This window comes from Lynx rufus, unplaced genomic scaffold, assembly GCF_022079265.1.
Source record: "Lynx rufus isolate CCGP_SWC_20201006 ecotype Redwood Valley unplaced genomic scaffold, mLynRuf1.p SCAF_6, whole genome shotgun sequence".
Lineage (NCBI taxonomy): Eukaryota > Metazoa > Chordata > Mammalia > Carnivora > Felidae > Lynx > Lynx rufus.
In genome coordinates this window covers 91,728,438-91,745,956 of record NW_025814878.1, presented here as the reverse complement: position 1 = coordinate 91,745,956, position 17,519 = coordinate 91,728,438, and the positions used below count along the sequence as shown (strand labels likewise).

At 37.3% G+C, this 17,519-nt stretch overlaps 1 protein-coding gene across 1 annotated transcript in view; it reads left to right on the top strand.

Moving 5' to 3' along the window:
• The window catches only part of RAB23 (RAB23, member RAS oncogene family), a 37,513-nt gene that overhangs the window by 6,242 nt on the left and 13,752 nt on the right, over positions 1 to 17,519 (top strand). Inside the window, exons 2-3 of the mRNA XM_047103124.1 lie at positions 2,759 to 2,974; positions 9,044 to 9,129. Coding sequence (XP_046959080.1) covers positions 2,820 to 2,974; positions 9,044 to 9,129 — 241 coding nt within the window. The 5' untranslated portion in view covers positions 2,759 to 2,819. The remainder of the gene's footprint in view (positions 1 to 2,758; positions 2,975 to 9,043; positions 9,130 to 17,519) is intronic.

Genomic DNA, 17,519 nt, shown 5'->3' with positions numbered 1-17,519 from the left:
TGTACTGTCTTTGTTTGGTGTTGGTATCAAGGTAATGCTGGCTTTATAAAATAAGTTGGGAAGTGTTCCCCTCTTTTCAGTATTCTGGAAGAGATTGTGTATCGTTGGTGTCAATTCTTGAAAAGCTTGGTAGAATTCTCCCGTGAAATCACCTGAGCCTGGAGATTTTTCTTTGAGTTTTTAAGTTACAAATTCAATTTCCTTTATAGTTATAGGGCTATTCAAATTATCTATTTCATATTGAGTGAGTTGTGGTAGTTAATCCTGTTTAAGGAATTGGTCCATTTCATCTATGTTGTCAAATTTATGTGTGTAGAGTTGTCTGTTGTATTATCCTTTGGAGTCCACAGAGTCCATAGTGACATTCTTGATTTTATTCCTAATATTGGTAAATTGTGTGTTCTCTTTTTTTTTTTCTGTCAGTTACACTGATCTTTAAAGAAACAGTTTTTTGTTTAATTTTCCCTGTTTTTCTGTTTCCAACTTCATTGATTTCTGTTCTTTATTATTTCCATCATTTGCTTTGGGTTTATTTTGCCCTTTTTCTAGTTTCTTGAGGTGGGAGTTTAAATGATTGAGACTTTTCTTCTTTTCTAAGGTAAGCATTTAGTGCTATAAATTTTCTCTTTAAGCACTACATTAGCTATGTCTCACAGATTTTCACATATTGTATTTTCCTTTTCATTCAATTAATTATTTAAAAATTTAAAAATTATTTAAAATTTTAAAAATTATTTAAAAATTTAAAAATTAAAAAAAATTTTTTTTCTTGTGCACCTGGGTGGCTCAAGTCGGTTGAGCATCCAGACTCTCGATTTCGACTCAGGTCATGATCCCAGGGTCATGGGATCGAGCCCCATGTCAGGCTCCACACTGAACATGGAACCTGCTTAAGATATTCTCTCTCCCTCCCTCCCTGCCCCTCTTCCCATTCATGCTCGCTCTCTCTTAAAAAAAAATTATCTTCAGCTTCAGTCTTTGGCTCACACATTGTTTTTAGTTTGCAAATGTTTGGAGATTTTCCTGTTATCTTTCTGTTTTCAGTTAATTATTTCTAGTTTGACTGCATTGTGGTCCCATTATTTTAAGTTTGTTGAGGTTTTTTTTTTTTTAAATCACCTGGAATTTGTTTTATCTTGGTATATATTTAGTAGATAGATTTAATAGATACTTAAAAAGAAGTATATTCTGTTGTGTGGACAGTTCTATAAATGTCAGATTCTGATTGTTTTATTGTTATTAGACTTTAATTTTGTTTTAAGTATATCTCTTTGTAACTTCTTCAGTGATTGCTCTGGATATTACACTATATATATATATATATATATATATATATATATACACACACACACACACTATGTACGTACATATGTGTATGTATAAATATATGTATACACACATATGTATATATGTATACATGTAATATACATATATATGCACTTATATATATACACACATATATATACACTTATATATATAATTTATCACAGTCTTTTGGAGTCAACATTTTACCAGTTCAAGTGAAGCATAGAATCTTTACCTTCCTTTACATTCCTTTATCTTCTCCCATTTATAATTAGTTATCGTAAATATTTTCTCTATACATACTGAAAACCACACAATTGTGTTTGAGTCCAACATAATTTAGAACATTCAAGAGAAGTCTTGTATTTACCTGTATTTTTGCTCCTACCGTAGTCTTCTTTTCATTCTTAAACTTTTTTTTTTTTTTACATCATTTAATTATGTTTGAGGTGGAGACCTAGAACCTGTACTTGAACAAATCCTCCTAGATGATTCTTATGATTGTGCAAATTTGTGAAGCAGTAGGGACAATTACTGAGACTCTGTGGTGGGGGATGGGGGAAATGTTCTTCATGTTTCAGACTTGTTTTATGTAATGGTTGTATAGATGGATTTTCAGTTAAGGTAGTTGGAGTGTAATATTGTATAATAGGAATTTAACTAGTAATTTTAAGAAATAGAAGAAATTGACTTTCTGTTCTTTTCAATCTAAAATGCAGACAGTACACATTGTATTACTTTCATTATATGAGTAACTGTAACTAGTCTGAAACTAAAGAAAGAATGTGTGGTATAAGATTATTTATAAAGGACTCATTATAACCTGAACAGTGAAGCACTGCAAGAGTTCAGTGCTGACACATAGTTGTATATTATACAAAATCTTTCTTAGGGGTGCTTTTCTGGGGATAGTAATTATTACTTGTGAGGTTGAAAAAGCAGTTTTCTTAGATATTTTATTTGTTACCCATATGGTGGTGACTATGGAGGATTTATTATGTTGTATGAAACTACCATTTTTTGAGTGCTCGATTTTCATCATGCTTAGTGCTTTATATGTGCCATTGATCAACAATCTTGTGAGATAAATATCCTTAGTAAACTGAAGTTTAAAGAGGTCAAGCAGTAACTTCACTAAGAGCAACTTTAAATCAGACCTCAACTCTAACACTCACCATCTTAATCTTAGTCTCCGTGAAAGGTAGAACTATGTAATCTAGGCCTTTATTAATACCTAGATATCATACATTTTGCTACTGATCAGGATTCAAAAATGAATGATATTATTGTTCCTCCTTTCAAATAATTTACATGATCTAAACAGGATGGTAAGGGGGCCTCCATCATGGAAACAAATTCTTGCAGTGCAATATAATTATTTCTCCATAAAACAATTACAGCTTATTTTGTACAATTTTTATGTTATGAAAAATAATTTCATTTTAAACCACAGATTTGAGAAGATCTGATCACCTGGAATTAAAGTTGGTTCAGAAACCTTTTCAACTGCAAAAATGTTGGAGGAAGATATGGAAGTGGCTATCAAGATGGTGGTTGTAGGGAATGGAGCAGTTGGAAAGTCAAGTATGATTCAGCGATATTGCAAAGGCATTTTTACAAAAGACTACAAGAAAACCATTGGAGTTGATTTTTTGGAGCGACAAATCCAGTATGTACTTGGCCATTTTATCCCCTGAGTTTTGATTTATGAAGTTTTGATTTGTGAACTATATCTAGGACTTTCACTGGAATAATACTAATTACAGTATAGTCCAAGGTTAGGAGTCTAGTGACTGTGGCTAATGAGACAGTCTGTGGTGGTTTTCAAATACTCATTACTGTGTGTATCTTTTTTTTTTCTTTTTAATGTTTCAAGCTTTTATTTAGATTCCAGTTAGCTAACATATTCCTGTGTATATCTTTATTCTTCTGCCTTTTTTCACCTTTCATCTGTTTTCCCTTCCTCATTTCCCCCCTTTTTTCATACTCCCCTCCCCACTTTCTGTCTTGTATCTGATGTTGTATTTATTGGTGGCACCTTGCGTACTTCTTAAAGTCAAACTGATGCTTGACTCTAATGAGATTTCTGTCCCTTATAGGCACAGCTTGGAGATTTTGCAGGTTCTGTTCCAGACTACCACAATAAAGCAAGTCAAATGAATTTTTTGGTTGCACAGTGCATATAAAAGTTATGTTTACATTATACTGTAGTCTATTAAGTATGCAACAGCATTATGTCTAAAAAAATGTACATACCTTAATTTAAAAATACTGTATTGCTCAGGCACCTGGGTGGCTCAGTCGGTTGGGCATCCGACTTCGGCTCAGGTCATGATATCGCGGTGTGTGAGTTCAAGTCCTGCGTCAGGCTCTGTGCTGACAGGTCAGAGCCTGAAGCCTGCTTCTGATTCTGTGTCTCCCACTCTCTCTGCCCCTCCCCCACTCCTGCTTTGTCTCTCTCACTCTCAAAAATGAATAAATGTTAAAAAAATTAAATATTAAAAATTAAAAAAATACTGTATTGCTTAAAAATGCTAACCATCCTCTGATTTTTCACTGAGTCTTAATCTTTTTGCTGGTGAAGGTCTTGTCTTGATGTTGATGGCTGCTGACTGATCAGGGTGGTGGTTGAATGTTGGGGTGGCTGTGGTAGTTTCTTAATATAAGACAACAGTGAAGTTTGCTTCACTGATTTACTCTATCTTTCAGGAATGATTTCCCTGTAGCATGTGATGCTGTTGGATGGCATTTTACCCACAGTAGAACTTCATTCAAAATTGGAGTCAATTCTCTCAAACCCTATTGGATCACTATATTGTACACCTGAAACTGATATAATGCTGTATGTTATACTATAGTGGAATTAAAATTAAAAACTTTAAAAAAATTCTCTCAAACCCTGCTGCTACCTTATCAGCTAAGTTTATTTAATACTCTAAATCCTTTCTTGTCATTTCAACAGTCTGCACAGCATCTTCACCAGGACTAGATTCCATGCCAAGAAACCACTTTCTTTGCTCATTTATAATAAGCAACTCCTCATCTGCTCATGTTTTATCATGAGATTGCAGCAATTCAATCACATCTTCAGGCTCCATGTCCTGCTATTTCCACCACGTCTGCAGATACTTCCTCCATGGAAGTCATTGAACCTTTCAGAGTCATCCGTGAGGGTTGGAATCAACTTCTTCCAAAGTCCTGTTGATGTTGATATTTGACCTCTTCCAGTGAATCACAGATGTTCTTATTGGCATCTACAGTGGTGAATCCTTTCTATAAAGTTTCAATTTACTTTGCCCAGATCTATCAGAGGAATTACTATGTGTAGCAGCCATAGCCTTACACAATATATTTCTTAAATACTAAGACTTGAAAGTCAAATGGCCTGCAGAATGGATGTTGTGTTAGTAGTCATGACTACAACATTCTTTCATTGTACATCTCCATCAGACCTCTTGGGTGACCAGGTCCATTGTCAATGAGCAGTCATACTTTGAAGGAATTTTTTTCCTGAGCAGTAGGTCTCAACAGTGGGCTTAAAATATTTAGTAAACCATGATGTAAACAGAAGTGCTGTCATCCAGGCCTTGTGGTTCCATTTATAGAGCACAGGCAGGGTAGATTTAGTATAATTCTGAAGGGTCATAGAATTTTCAGAATAGTAAATAAGTATTGGCTTCAACTTAAAGTCACCAGCTGCATTAGCCCCTAACAAGGGAGTTAACTTGTCCTTTGAAGCTTTGAAGCCAGGTACTGACTTTCCTCTAGTTATGAACGTCCTCCATAGAATCTCCTTCCAATAGAAGGCTGTTTCATCTACATTGAAAATTGGTGGGTTAGTGTAGCCACCTTCATTAATTATCTCAGCTAGATCTTCTGGGTAACTTGCTGCAGCTTCTGCATCAGTACGTGCTGCTTCACCTTGCGCTTTGATGTCATAGAAGCAGCATCTTTCCTTAAACCTCATGAGCCAGTCTCTGCTAAATTCAGGCTTTTCTTCTGCAGCTTCCTCACCTACCTTCATAGAACTGAAGAGAGTTAGGGCCTTGCTCTGGATTATCGGGCTTTTGTTTGAGGGAATGTTGTGGCTGGTTATATCTTCTGTCCAGATCACAAAAGCTTTCTCCATATGAATAGTACAGCTGTTTCGCTTTTTGCGTTCTATGTGTTCACTGGAGTAGCTTGCTTGCTTATTTATTTATTTATTTATTTAGTAGATAGTAAGTAACTAAATATGTAAGTAATCTCTACACCCAATGTGGGGCTTGAGATCAAGTTGTATGCTCTACTGAGCCAGCCGGGTACCACTGAGACAGCACTTTCATTTCCTTCAAGAATTTTTCCTTTCATTCATAGCTTGGCTTACTGGCACAAGAGGCCTAGCTTTCAGCCTGTCTCAGCTTTCAATATGCTTTCCTCACTGCTTAATCATTTCTAGCTTTCTAAAATTTTTTTAATGTTTATTTTTTAGAGAGAGCACGCGTGCACGTGTGTGTGCGAGTGGGGGAGGGGTAGAGAGAGAGGGAGACACAGAATTCAAAGCAGGCTGCAGGCTCTAAGCTGTCAGCACAGAGCCCGATACGGGGCTCGAACCCACGAACCGCAAGATCATGACCCAAACCAAAGTTGGACATTTAACCGACTGAGCCACCTAGCTTTTGATTTAAAGTCAGAGATGTGTCGGTCTTCCTTTCACTTGAACACTTAGAAGCCCTTGTAAGGTTATTAATTGGCCTAATTTCAGTATGGCTGTGTCTCGGAGTAGGCAGGCCCAAGGAGCGAGATGGGGGAATGACTGATGGTGGAACAGTGAGAACACACACAACATTGTTCCATTTAGTGTGCTATCTTATATGGAAGTGATTTGTTGCAGCCAAAACGATTATAGTAGTAACATTAAAGATCACTATACACAGATCACCATAAAAAATATGATAATAATGAAAAAATTTGGAATATTCTAAGAATTATCAAAATGTGGCACAGGGACTCAAAGTGAGCAGATGCTGTTGGAAAAATGGTGCTAATATGATTGCTAAATGCAGGGTTGCCAAAAACCTGCCATTTGTAAAAAATACAGTATCTGTGAAGCCCAGTAAAGCGAAGTGCAATAAAATGAGGCATGCTTGCTTTATGTGGAAGGGAAATTACCTGTCTCTCAGTATAGTTTTCAACTCTTATATTATGGGATCCTAAGACTATCTAGAAGTTCAAGAATTGATCATTTGTTTTAAAGAAATAAGAGCAGATTAGGCAAGATTAAATACTCCTATGAAAAGGAAATCTTACTTTAGTAGATCCATTTGGATTCTAAAACACGTCAAGAGTGATACTTATTGTCATTAGTCCTCAGAACTTTTAAGGAAATTTTATTTTAATTTTTTTTATTTTGAGTATAGTCGACACATAATGTCACATTAGTTTTAAGTATAAAACAAAATGATTCAACTCTCTATAGGTTAAGCTATGTTCACCACAAGTGTAGCTACATCTGTTACCATACAACACAATTACAGTATTATTGACTACATTTTCTATACTGTACCTTTTATTCCCGTGACTTACTCATTCCATAACTAGGAGCCTGTATCTCCCACTGCCCTTCATTCATTATGCCCATTCCCCCATACCCCAAGCATGCATGTGTATATGTATATATATATATATTTTTTTAATTTTTAAAAATGTTTATGTTTGAGAGACAGAGAGAGACAGAGTGTGAACAGGGGAGGGGCAGAGAAAGAGGGAGACACAGAATCCAAAGCAGGCTCCAGGCTCTGAGCTGTCAGCACAGAGCCCGACTCGGGGCTCAAACCCACGAACCGCGAGATCATGACCTGGGCCGATGTCAGACGCTCAACTGACTGAGCCACCCAGGCGCCCATATATATAAGTATTTTTTAAGTATTTATTTTTGAGAGAGAGCAAGTTGGGGAGGGGCAGAGAGAGAGGGAGACAGAGGATCTGAAGCGGGCTGTGCACTGACAGCAGAGAACCCATTGCGGGCTCGAAGCCATGAACCGTGAGATAATGACCTAAGCCAAAATCAAGAGTCAGACGCTTAACTGACTGAGTTACCCAGGAGTCCCAGAAATAAATAACATTAAATCTGACTAGCGTAGACATTAGCATTAAAGATAATTGTGCTCATTGTTTTAAAGATTGTTCAGTTTCTAATTTGCATTTTATTATCCTTATTTATTTATTTATTTAAGAGAGAGGGTGCAAGTGAGCTAACGGGAGAGAGGGAGAAGCGGAGCTCACCTGAAGCGGGGCTCAAGCTCACCCTATGTGGGACTTGGCCTCATGAACTGAGATCATGACCTGAGCCAAAGTCAGATGTTTAACAACTGAGCTACCCAGGTGCCCCTATTTCCCTCTTTTAAAGATACTTCTGTGTTTACTTCCTTTCTCAGATATTTTAAAAGGATTCATTTTAAGTCTTCATAGTATTTATTTTTGTACTTGTTATCTGAACCAAATTAACATTTTAAGTATATAGTTGATCCTTGTTATTTGTAGAGTCCATATTTATATTTTAAGTATACTGTTGATTCTTGTTATTTGTAATTCCATATTTGCAAATTCATCTACTTGCTAAAATTTATTTGTAATCCCAGAATCAATATGCTCATTGCTTTGGTGGTCATTCATTGATATGCACAGAGCAGCAAATATTTGGTACCTTACATGCACGTTCTCAGGTTAGACTAAACAAGGTGACTTCCTTTTTTATCTCTCATATTATAAACAAGTGTTTTTTTGTGTGTCTGTTTTTGTCTCACATTTTTGTGCTTTTTGTTGAAGATGTTGCTGTTTAACATGGCCCCAAGCATAGTGCCATCTAGTTTCCCTAAGTACAAGAACGCTATGATGTGCCTTATAGAGAAAATATATATGTTAGGTATGCGTCATTCATACCTACCGCATTAGGTATGCATAAGTTACAGTGCTGTTGGCTTTGACTTCAACGTTAATGAATAAACAATATACATTAAATAAGCTATCTTTAAACAGAATCACAAAAAACCAAGGTTATATATTTACTGGTTGGGGAGAATGTAACCAGGGCTTACAAGAACCTAACTCTGTATTTCCCTGGGAGCAGTGTTTCAGTATTTGGTAATGCAGCATTTGCAGTGACTTTATAGAACAGGAATAAGACAATGGAGTGTATGACAAGTAAATTTATAAGTTGAAGGGCAACCAAGCAGGTAAACTGCTTGCTTTTGCTCCTTCCTTCCTCTTGCTTCTTCCTTCCTTTGTCACTCTTTTCTTTTTCTTTCTTTCTTTCTTTCTTTCTTTCTTTCTTTCTTTCTTTCACTTCTGTCTTTTGCTTCTTTCATTTCTTTCCTTCCTTATTCTTATGTATCACTTGTACACCAGAACCCATTAGAATTTTATAGCAAGAGGAGAGCAAGTATTAACCTAAGGGAATCCCCTTGCCAGTGCCAGTGTCTGAGAGCCACCACTGTCTGTGACTGGTGTTAAAGGAGAAAACAGGACAGGTAAGCTCAAATCATGTATAAAGTTATAGCTTTGAGGGACTGTCTTTCCCCCTTTAGTTTCACTATTGGTAATAGTATCAATATTTAAAAGCACTCAGATTTTTTCAGAGTGAACACCAATAATGTAGTTTTAAAACCTTCAAATCTTTGAAAAATAAAAATAGGTACAAAGTTATGTTGCTGAAGACATTTTCTTTTACATATGTCATAAATTCATCTCTTGTTTTCAGAGTTAATGATGAAGATGTCAGACTAATGTTATGGGATACAGCAGGTCAAGAGGAATTTGATGCAATAACAAAGGCCTACTATCGAGGTAAATTGTGGGGTATTTTGCAGGGGGCGTGTTCTTTTGGGTAAACAAAGAACTTCATTTTTTTTTTTTATTCCACATAGAGGGGTTTCTTTTTAAGAATACTTAATTTCAAAGCATTTTAAAAAATCTCTTAGGTCACTATTCTCCTAATGATCTTGTTGAGTGGTAAACAATACTTTATACTATACATCATTTGTCTCTGCCTTGGAATTATATGACTCACATAGGCATTCCCAGTTCTAATCAGTTAGAAACTGTTAAATGCCTTTTTTTTTTTTTTAATGTTTATTTTGGAGAGAGAGACAGAGCTTCTGTGAGCACAGGAGGGGCAGAGAGAGGGAGACAGAGGATCTGAAGCAGGCTCTAGGCTGTAACCTGAGAGCAGCAAGCCCAAGGCAGGGCTGGAACCCATGAACTGCCAGATCATGACCTGATCCGAAGTCAGACACTTAACTGACTAAGCCACCCAGGTGCCCCATAAATGCCTATTTCTGACCATATGGAGATGACTATATGGTCAGAGTGGGAACTAGCATGAAAGAAAGCAAAATCCCTGCAAATAAGATGATATTTTGTTATGACTCATGAAATTGCGTGGATAAAGCCGTCTCAGTGCTCTGAGTTCAGAAAGGTGTAAGATACATGTGAAAGGAAAGAACTACAACTATAGGATTTAAGAATAAAATGTGGGGTTAAATTCCTCAAGAAAAGCTGAAATTTCATTCATTCATTCATTTATAAATTTACACTCAAGTTAGTTAGCATACAGTGTAATAATGATTTCAGGAATAGGATCCAGTGATTCATCCCCTGTGTATAACACCCAGTGCTCATCCCAACAAATGTCCTCCTTAATGCCCCTTGCCCATTTAGCCCATCCCCCCACCCACAACCACTCCAGCAACCCTCATAGTGTTCTCTTTCAGAGTCTCTTATGTTTTGTCCCCCTCCCTGTTTTTATATTACTTTTGTTTCCCTTTTCTTATGTTCATGTTTTGTATCTTGAATTCCACATATGAACGAAGTCATGATATTTGTCTTTCTCTAATACCGCTTAGCATAATACACTCTAGTTGTTGCGGATGGCAAGATTTCATTCTTTCTGATTGCTGAGTAATACTCCGTTATATACAACGGAGTATTTCACATCTTCTTTATCCATTCATCTATTGATGGACATTTGGGCTCTTTCCATACTTGGCCCATTGTTGATAGTGCTGCTGTAAATACTGGAGTGCATGTGCCCCTTTGAAACAGCACACCTGTATCCTTTGGATAAATATCTACTAGTGCAATTGCTGGGTTGTAGGGGAAAAACTGAAATTTCTTTTTTTTTTTGTTTTTAATTTTTTTTTAACGTTTATTTATTTTTGAGACAGAGAGAGACAAAGCATGAGTGGGGATGGAGCAGAGAGAGAGGGAGACACAGAATCTGAAACAGGCTCCAGGCTCTGAGTGGTCAGCACAGAGCCCGACGCGGGGCTCGAACTCACAGACCGTGAGATCATGACCTGAGCCGAAGTCGGACGCTTAACCGACCAAGCCACCCAGGCGCCCCAAAAACTGAAATTTCTAAATGGAACTTAAAGTTTCCTATAAAATTTTGTCCTTTTGAAATTTATGACAACCTTTTACAGTGTTTCTCCAACTCATTGCCAGTGGTAATTGCAATGAGAACAAAATAACTGGAGGTTTGATATAATACCATGTAGTCTTATAGTCTCTTGGCGCTTTTGAATATACATCTTGTTTTTTCCCACTTTTGAAAATGTGGGATTTATAATAATAATGGCAGCTGAGGTATAATAAAAACACAATTGTGCTAAACATCTAAACCACCAAAGAAGTTGCCTTTCCAACTTGGTACCAGGGAAACTTGACTTCTACTGCCTACTCTCAGAAGACATTTTGGTTCCTTGAGAAATTAAGAGAGGTACACCAGGTGTTATTGTAATAATGTCACCACTACTTCTCACTCTATTTACTGTGTCCTTAAAAGCTTCCCACCTGCAGTAGTTTGGACTGTTGCTCTCCGATGCATGCCAGTTTGGATCTTGAGCACCTATAACATGGTATGAGGCAGGAATTGTGTCCTTAGTACCCAAAGCTCTTAGATTAGATGGGATTTTTATCAAATTATTAATTTCATAAGCACTGATGCTAAAGGTCCTAAAAATAAAGTTAATTCTTTTTTTTTTTTTAATGTTTATTTTTGAGGTGGGGGTGGGGCAGAGAGCATGGGAGAGAGAGAAAATCCCAAGCAGGCTTCACGCTCTCAGCACAGAGCCCAACATGGGACTCAATTCCATGAACTGTGAGATCACATCCTGAGCCAAAACCAAGAGTCAGGTGCTTAAGCAACTGAGCCACTGAGATGCCCCAATTCTTTTTTTTTTTTTTTTTTTTGACATTTTTAAGTTGTCTATTTTATTTTATTTTATTTTATTTTATTTTATTTTATTTTATTTTATTTTATTTTATTTTATTTTATTTTATTTATTTATTTTATTTAAGAGAGAAAGTGTGTGCACAGTGGAGAGGGGTACTGGGAGAGGGAGAGAGAATCTTAAGCAGGCTTCACACTTAGTGCAGAGCCTGACATGGGGCTGGATCACATGGGATCATGACATGAGCTGAAATTGAGAGTTGGAAGCTCAACCGACTGAGCCACCCAGGGGCCCCAGTAAAGTTAATTCTTGAGTAAGATTATTTGTATTTTCTTAGGTTATTACCACCACATCCCCTCACCCCATTCACACGGGAAAAAAACAAAACAAACAGCCTAGGTGTAAACTAGTAGGAGTATATGAGATTTTCATTGTTTTCATTTAGCTTTTTTCTCTAAGTTCTCGGCATGAAATATATGTTCTTTTGTGAGGAAAAAAGATAGGTTGGGTTCTCTCATTTTAAGCTTTTGACAATTTTATATGGCAGTATTACTTTTTAACCGTTACGGATAATTGTGGAGAATGTATTTACCATATGTATCTCTAATTTATAAAGCAAAACTGTGTTAGTTTATAACTGACCCAAAATAAAGTTTAACTTGAAAAAAGGCAAAAATGATCAAATGTCAAAAATGATTTGATTTGCATATATATGAAAAGGAGAAAATGTGGGAACTGTAGAGTTAAGTAGATCACTTGGGTCCCTGGTTTTAAAAAAAAAGACCAGGTAGCTAAAAATATTTTTATATCCACTGTAGTTGAGGAATTAATGCTTTCTTCAGTTTTTCCCTTCAGACTGTGTTCAACATTATTATCTTTTAAATTTCAAAATTGGACTCGTCTGGCTTGTCATGTAATTCTTGTTTAGTGCTTTTTAGGTGTCCACAAATCAGTTTCTCTTTACTACCTCTACAAAAAAACACTTTGCCAGAAACTAAAAAGAGAACCCATAATTATTAGTATTTACATCTTAATTTACTGTGGGTGATGTTTAAATTTTTTTCCACTTGGTTTCATTTGGCCTAAAAGGCTTTAAACAGCTTTGATTTTCCTACATTTAATATTTTAACTTAAAGTGATCTTAAGCATATAAATAGATGTCTGTTAAAAGCTTTTCTTAAAATGTAAATTTTTAGTCAACCATGTTAAATGGCAAAGAGAGTGGGATACTGAGACAGGTTTTAAGTTTCAGCTTCTTTTTCTAAGTTGTAAGAATAAACATCCCATCCCAGTGGCAATTATATTTGAATTTGAGAAATGGCATACTGAATATTCTTCTATGCTTTTCTTTGGGGTTTCATCAGAATGCTTTTGGTTGCTGACAACAGAAAAGCAATTTCAAACTGACTTAAACTACAAAGAAAAGTGGAAGTATCATAGCTTTTAGTTATGGTTTGTTCTTACTGTAACCTCTTTGATTCTCCCGGCTCGCCTCTCTCCCTTTGTGGGGTTCCTTCTCATGCTGATTTTCCTCTTGGTTGCAAGATTGCTACCATCAACAATGGAAGCCACATTCTTTGTTCACATCCTTGGGAGAAAGGATCACTTCCCACAACAATGGATTATAAGTCCTGAGCTTTTATCTGATTAGATCACCCTTGACCAGATCACAGTAAGTAGTCAGAGGAATGTGATTACCCTAATTGGCTTGGTGCACTTAGGGCCTACTCCCTCAGAGCAGAGTGTAGGTTCAGCCTGCCTAAACCATGTGTCTACTATACAGTGAGGGAGAGGTGTTCTTGGGGAGGGAGGGGAATTGGATGCCAATTTTTGCCACTAACATAGATTCAAATAATGATGTAATTAAATAGAAGCAAAGACTAGGAAGAGAAGATAAAGGCTGGGAAGAATGCATTAAATAAGATAGTGATTTGGTGATAGTAACACCATGCCTCATAAAATTAGGACTTACTGATATATGTTCTAGAAATGTATCATCCAAAATATATAAAAATTTTAAAAGTTTATATTTAAAGAGGAAAAATGTTATTATAATTCATTTGAAAGACCTATGATATCACAAACCTTTGCTTAAAGGATTAATGATGTTCTTAGAATGCTGTGTTGATTGTATAGTGAGACATGTTGAAAAATAACCTTGTAAAGAACAGAGCACAGATCACATTAGGACCATTTGGGATCCCAAATGATTCCTCTTAAAGTCTTAAGAAGTCCACCCTAGGCAGTAGAAATCATTCCTTGTATAGAAAGTTATATACAGTATAATACAGATTTTCATCATAGTTTTTACTATGATTTGGTTCTAAGAAATGTTCCTGACTAACAATATATAGAAAATGAAGTTACAGACTTGAGACCTATTATCTGAGATTATGTCCATAAATAGAAGGAAACTTTTTTAAAGTACCTTTTTTCACAAACCTACGTGAATATAAATTGTTGAAAATGAAATAGCTCTAGACAAGAAGCTATTTATGAATTTCAATTATAAATGCAAAAATTAAGGAACAACTGAATTAGACCATGCAAATCCTTTAGATTTGTTTCGAAATTGTATGAGCATGGAATCTGTAATAGATTGGTTCATTATGTAATCTGTGAGCTTTAGGGCACCTGGGTTACTCAGTGGCTGGAGTGTCAGACTTCGGCTCAGGTCATTATCTAGTGGTTCCTGTTGGGCTCTGTGCTGACAGCTTGGAGCCTGGAACCTGCTTGGGATTCTGTGTCTCCCTGTCTCTCTGCCCCTCCCCTGCTCGTGCTCGCTCTCTCTCTCTCAAAAATAAATAAACAGTTAAGAAAAATAAGAGAAATAAATATTTGCTAATGGTGTTCTTATAATTGACACCACAACTTTATTCATATCTCTATGTTTCTGATGTGTGGATAAGTAGAGTAGCTTGTTAATTATTACAAGTGAATCTTTTGTGGGTGGCTTACTCTTAACTATGATGACAGAGTAACTTCTAACCATGTGATTCTTAGGGTAGGTGGTATTGAAGTAAGATTGAATAGTGGGAAAATACAGATCTTTTAAAAATATATGGATAGAAAACAGTAGCTGCCTTTAAATATCAGGGGTGTAAGATATGTCCAGATGACTGCAACAGAGAAATTAAAACATTATTAACTTTTTTTAACATTATTTTCTTCTTCTTCTTCTTTGTGTGTGTGTGTGTGTGAGAGAGAGAGAGAGAGAGAGAGACAGAGAGAGAGAGAGAGAGAGAGAACACACACATGTGGTAGGGGGAGCGGTAGAGGGAGAGAGAATCTGAAGCAGGCGCCACGCCCAGTGCGAAGCTCCATCTCACAACTATGAGATCATGTCCTGCGCCAAAATCAGGAGTCCAAAGCTCAACCGACTGAGTGGGTGGCAGATGTTCAAAGATGATTCTTTCTCTAGGTGACTGTTCTGGATTCTTCCAAGGTTCCCAGTTTCAGGGATATTTCTTCTGAGCACTTGTACTTGATTCTTGCAGTTGCTTTGCTCCCTTGCTCCCCTTTGTGGGACTTACATTCCACCTCCACCTTCCTTATTTATTTATTGTTGAGAGACAGAGAGAGACAGAGTGTGAGCAGGGAAGGGGCAGAGAGAGAGAGGAAGACACAGAATCCGAGGCAAGTTCCAGGCTCTGGGCTGTCAGCACAGAGCCCGATGTAGGGCTCAAACTCAGGAACTGTGAGATCATGATCTGAGCTGAAGTCAGGCACTTAACTGACTGAGCCACCTAGGCGCCCCCCACCTTCACCTTCCTTTATGCAAAGTTCCCATCACCTGATAAGCGGTCCTGTTGGACATGAGTTAAAGATGACCCCATATGCTAGCTTGTCTCTTAGATGTGGTTCACCTCTATCCATATGAAATTTGTGTGCATTCTTTGTCTTGCCATTGGCAGGAGCGCAGTTACTCCCAAGTGTGGCTCTCTTTTTGTCTGTTGGTCTTGCCCTTTTGCTCTCATTTCCAGCCTTGAATCGCAGCACCATCAATCCAGAGTGTCCTCCAGTTGCTGGGAACATGTATCATGCTACTTACAAGAGAGAAGGGTTGGAGTGGATAGCATTTTCTCTGAAAAAATCGTTTCCCCTTTGTCTCAATTCTTAAAAAAAATTTTCTTGAAGTGTTTGAGGGAGTTCCAAAGTTGTATAATGGATTTATGATCATTTCCTTTGTAAATTCTGCAAAGAATGATCTTTCCACACATACTTGGAATCTGATATTTATCATCTGTTTTATTGGTACTTACGTAAAAATTTTCTATAAAGGGTCTTTAACTTTCTAAAGTATATACTTAAAGGGCTTTTATGGTGCGGAGGTGTGCTGGTTTCCTAAGCAGAAAAGAACCATAATGCATCACAATTTCACAGAGTATTTATCTGTATGTATGGATAATAATGTTCAGTTAGGGGAAATTAAAATAAGTAGTTGTCTATCATTTGTCAGAATTATTGAATCTCCAGAAGTAATCCAGGTTTTCTGTCTTGTGCTTTTGGTTTTTCCTTTTGGTAACTGATTTAGGTTAAGTAAGCTAAGGTGGTGGCAGCGTCCAGTCTAAGGCTTCCTGTCAGTTGAACCATCCTGCTTCAGAGGAGCCATCTGAGATTGTAACTGCTCTTGTCATGACTTATTTCTGTCATCTTGGTTCAGGCTTTGTATTTTTTGTTTGTTTGGGTTTTGTGTGTGTGTATTTTCTTTCCTCCGTCACTTTGGATACATCTTCTTTTGTCCTGAGGTTTAATAGTTATACTTTCCCTTTTTATTCTTCATTTAAAAAAATTTTAAAGTTTATTTATTTATTGTGTGTGAGAGAGAGAGTGGGGAAGGGGTAGAGAGAGAGGGAGACAGAGGATCCCATGCAGGCTCCCTGCTGTCAGCGCAGAGCCCCAATTCTTTTTATTCTTATGGTGATTGCCTTTAATTTAAGATTCTGTCTTAATTTGAATGCCACCCCCACAATCATTCGCCAAATAGTTCTTGGCACAACTTGCTGGGGCTGGTTTTTCTGGTAGGTGATCCCAGGAAGAAGTGAGAGACTGGGGAAGGAAGGGAAAAAAAACCTATGCAGGTGCATTAATGAGCTAATTATTACTGTAGGCAATTGGGGACCAATCCCTGTGAGGAACCATGTAGACATGCCTCAAGATGGTCCCACCATAGTGAGGCTGAGGTTTTATCCTACGTCCCATGCATTCAAGTTTCTCCCCAGAGGTATCCGTTCCTTTAAAATAGGATAACCCAAGGGTCTTTCTGAAGTGTAGGAAAAAGCCATGAGGCAGAAAAGCCAAGTACCACCTGCAGCACACCTGCAGTGTGCTTCAAGGTGGATACAACAGGCAGGACCTGTCCACAGCTGCAGTGAAACTCCGTTGATTGCTTTAACATATTCATATTACATGTTCCTCCTCTTTAGACTGGCACTTTAGCACTTTTCCATGTTCCTCTGTTGTCTCTTCACCAAGTTGCCCACTAAATAATTTTGGGTTGTTATGGACATACTTTTCTTTTATCTGTTGATCACTGATTTTTTTTTTTTTTTAATTTTTAGAGAGCTTGCGAGCAGGGCAGAGGGGGAGAGAGAATTTTTTTTTAATGTTTATTTTTGAGAGGGAGACAGAGCACGAGCAGGGGAGGGGCAGAGAGGGAGGGAGAAACAGAATCTGAAGCAGGCTTCAGGCGCTGTGCTGAAAGCTCAGCACAGAGCTTTAACTCATGAACCAAGAGATCATGACCTGAGCCAGAGTCATGACTGAGCCACCCAGGTGCCCTGGGAGAGAGAGAATCTTAAGCAGACTCCTCACTCAGCACAGAGCCTGATGCAGGGCTCTATCCCATGACCCTTGGGATCAATGATCTGAGCCAAAATCAAGAGTCTGACACTCTACAAACCAAGCCACTCAGTTTCCCCAATCATTGATTTTTTTAAACAACATTTTTCTTTTCTTAATTATTCTTACTGCCCATATCTCTGGCACCATCTGCTTAGTTTG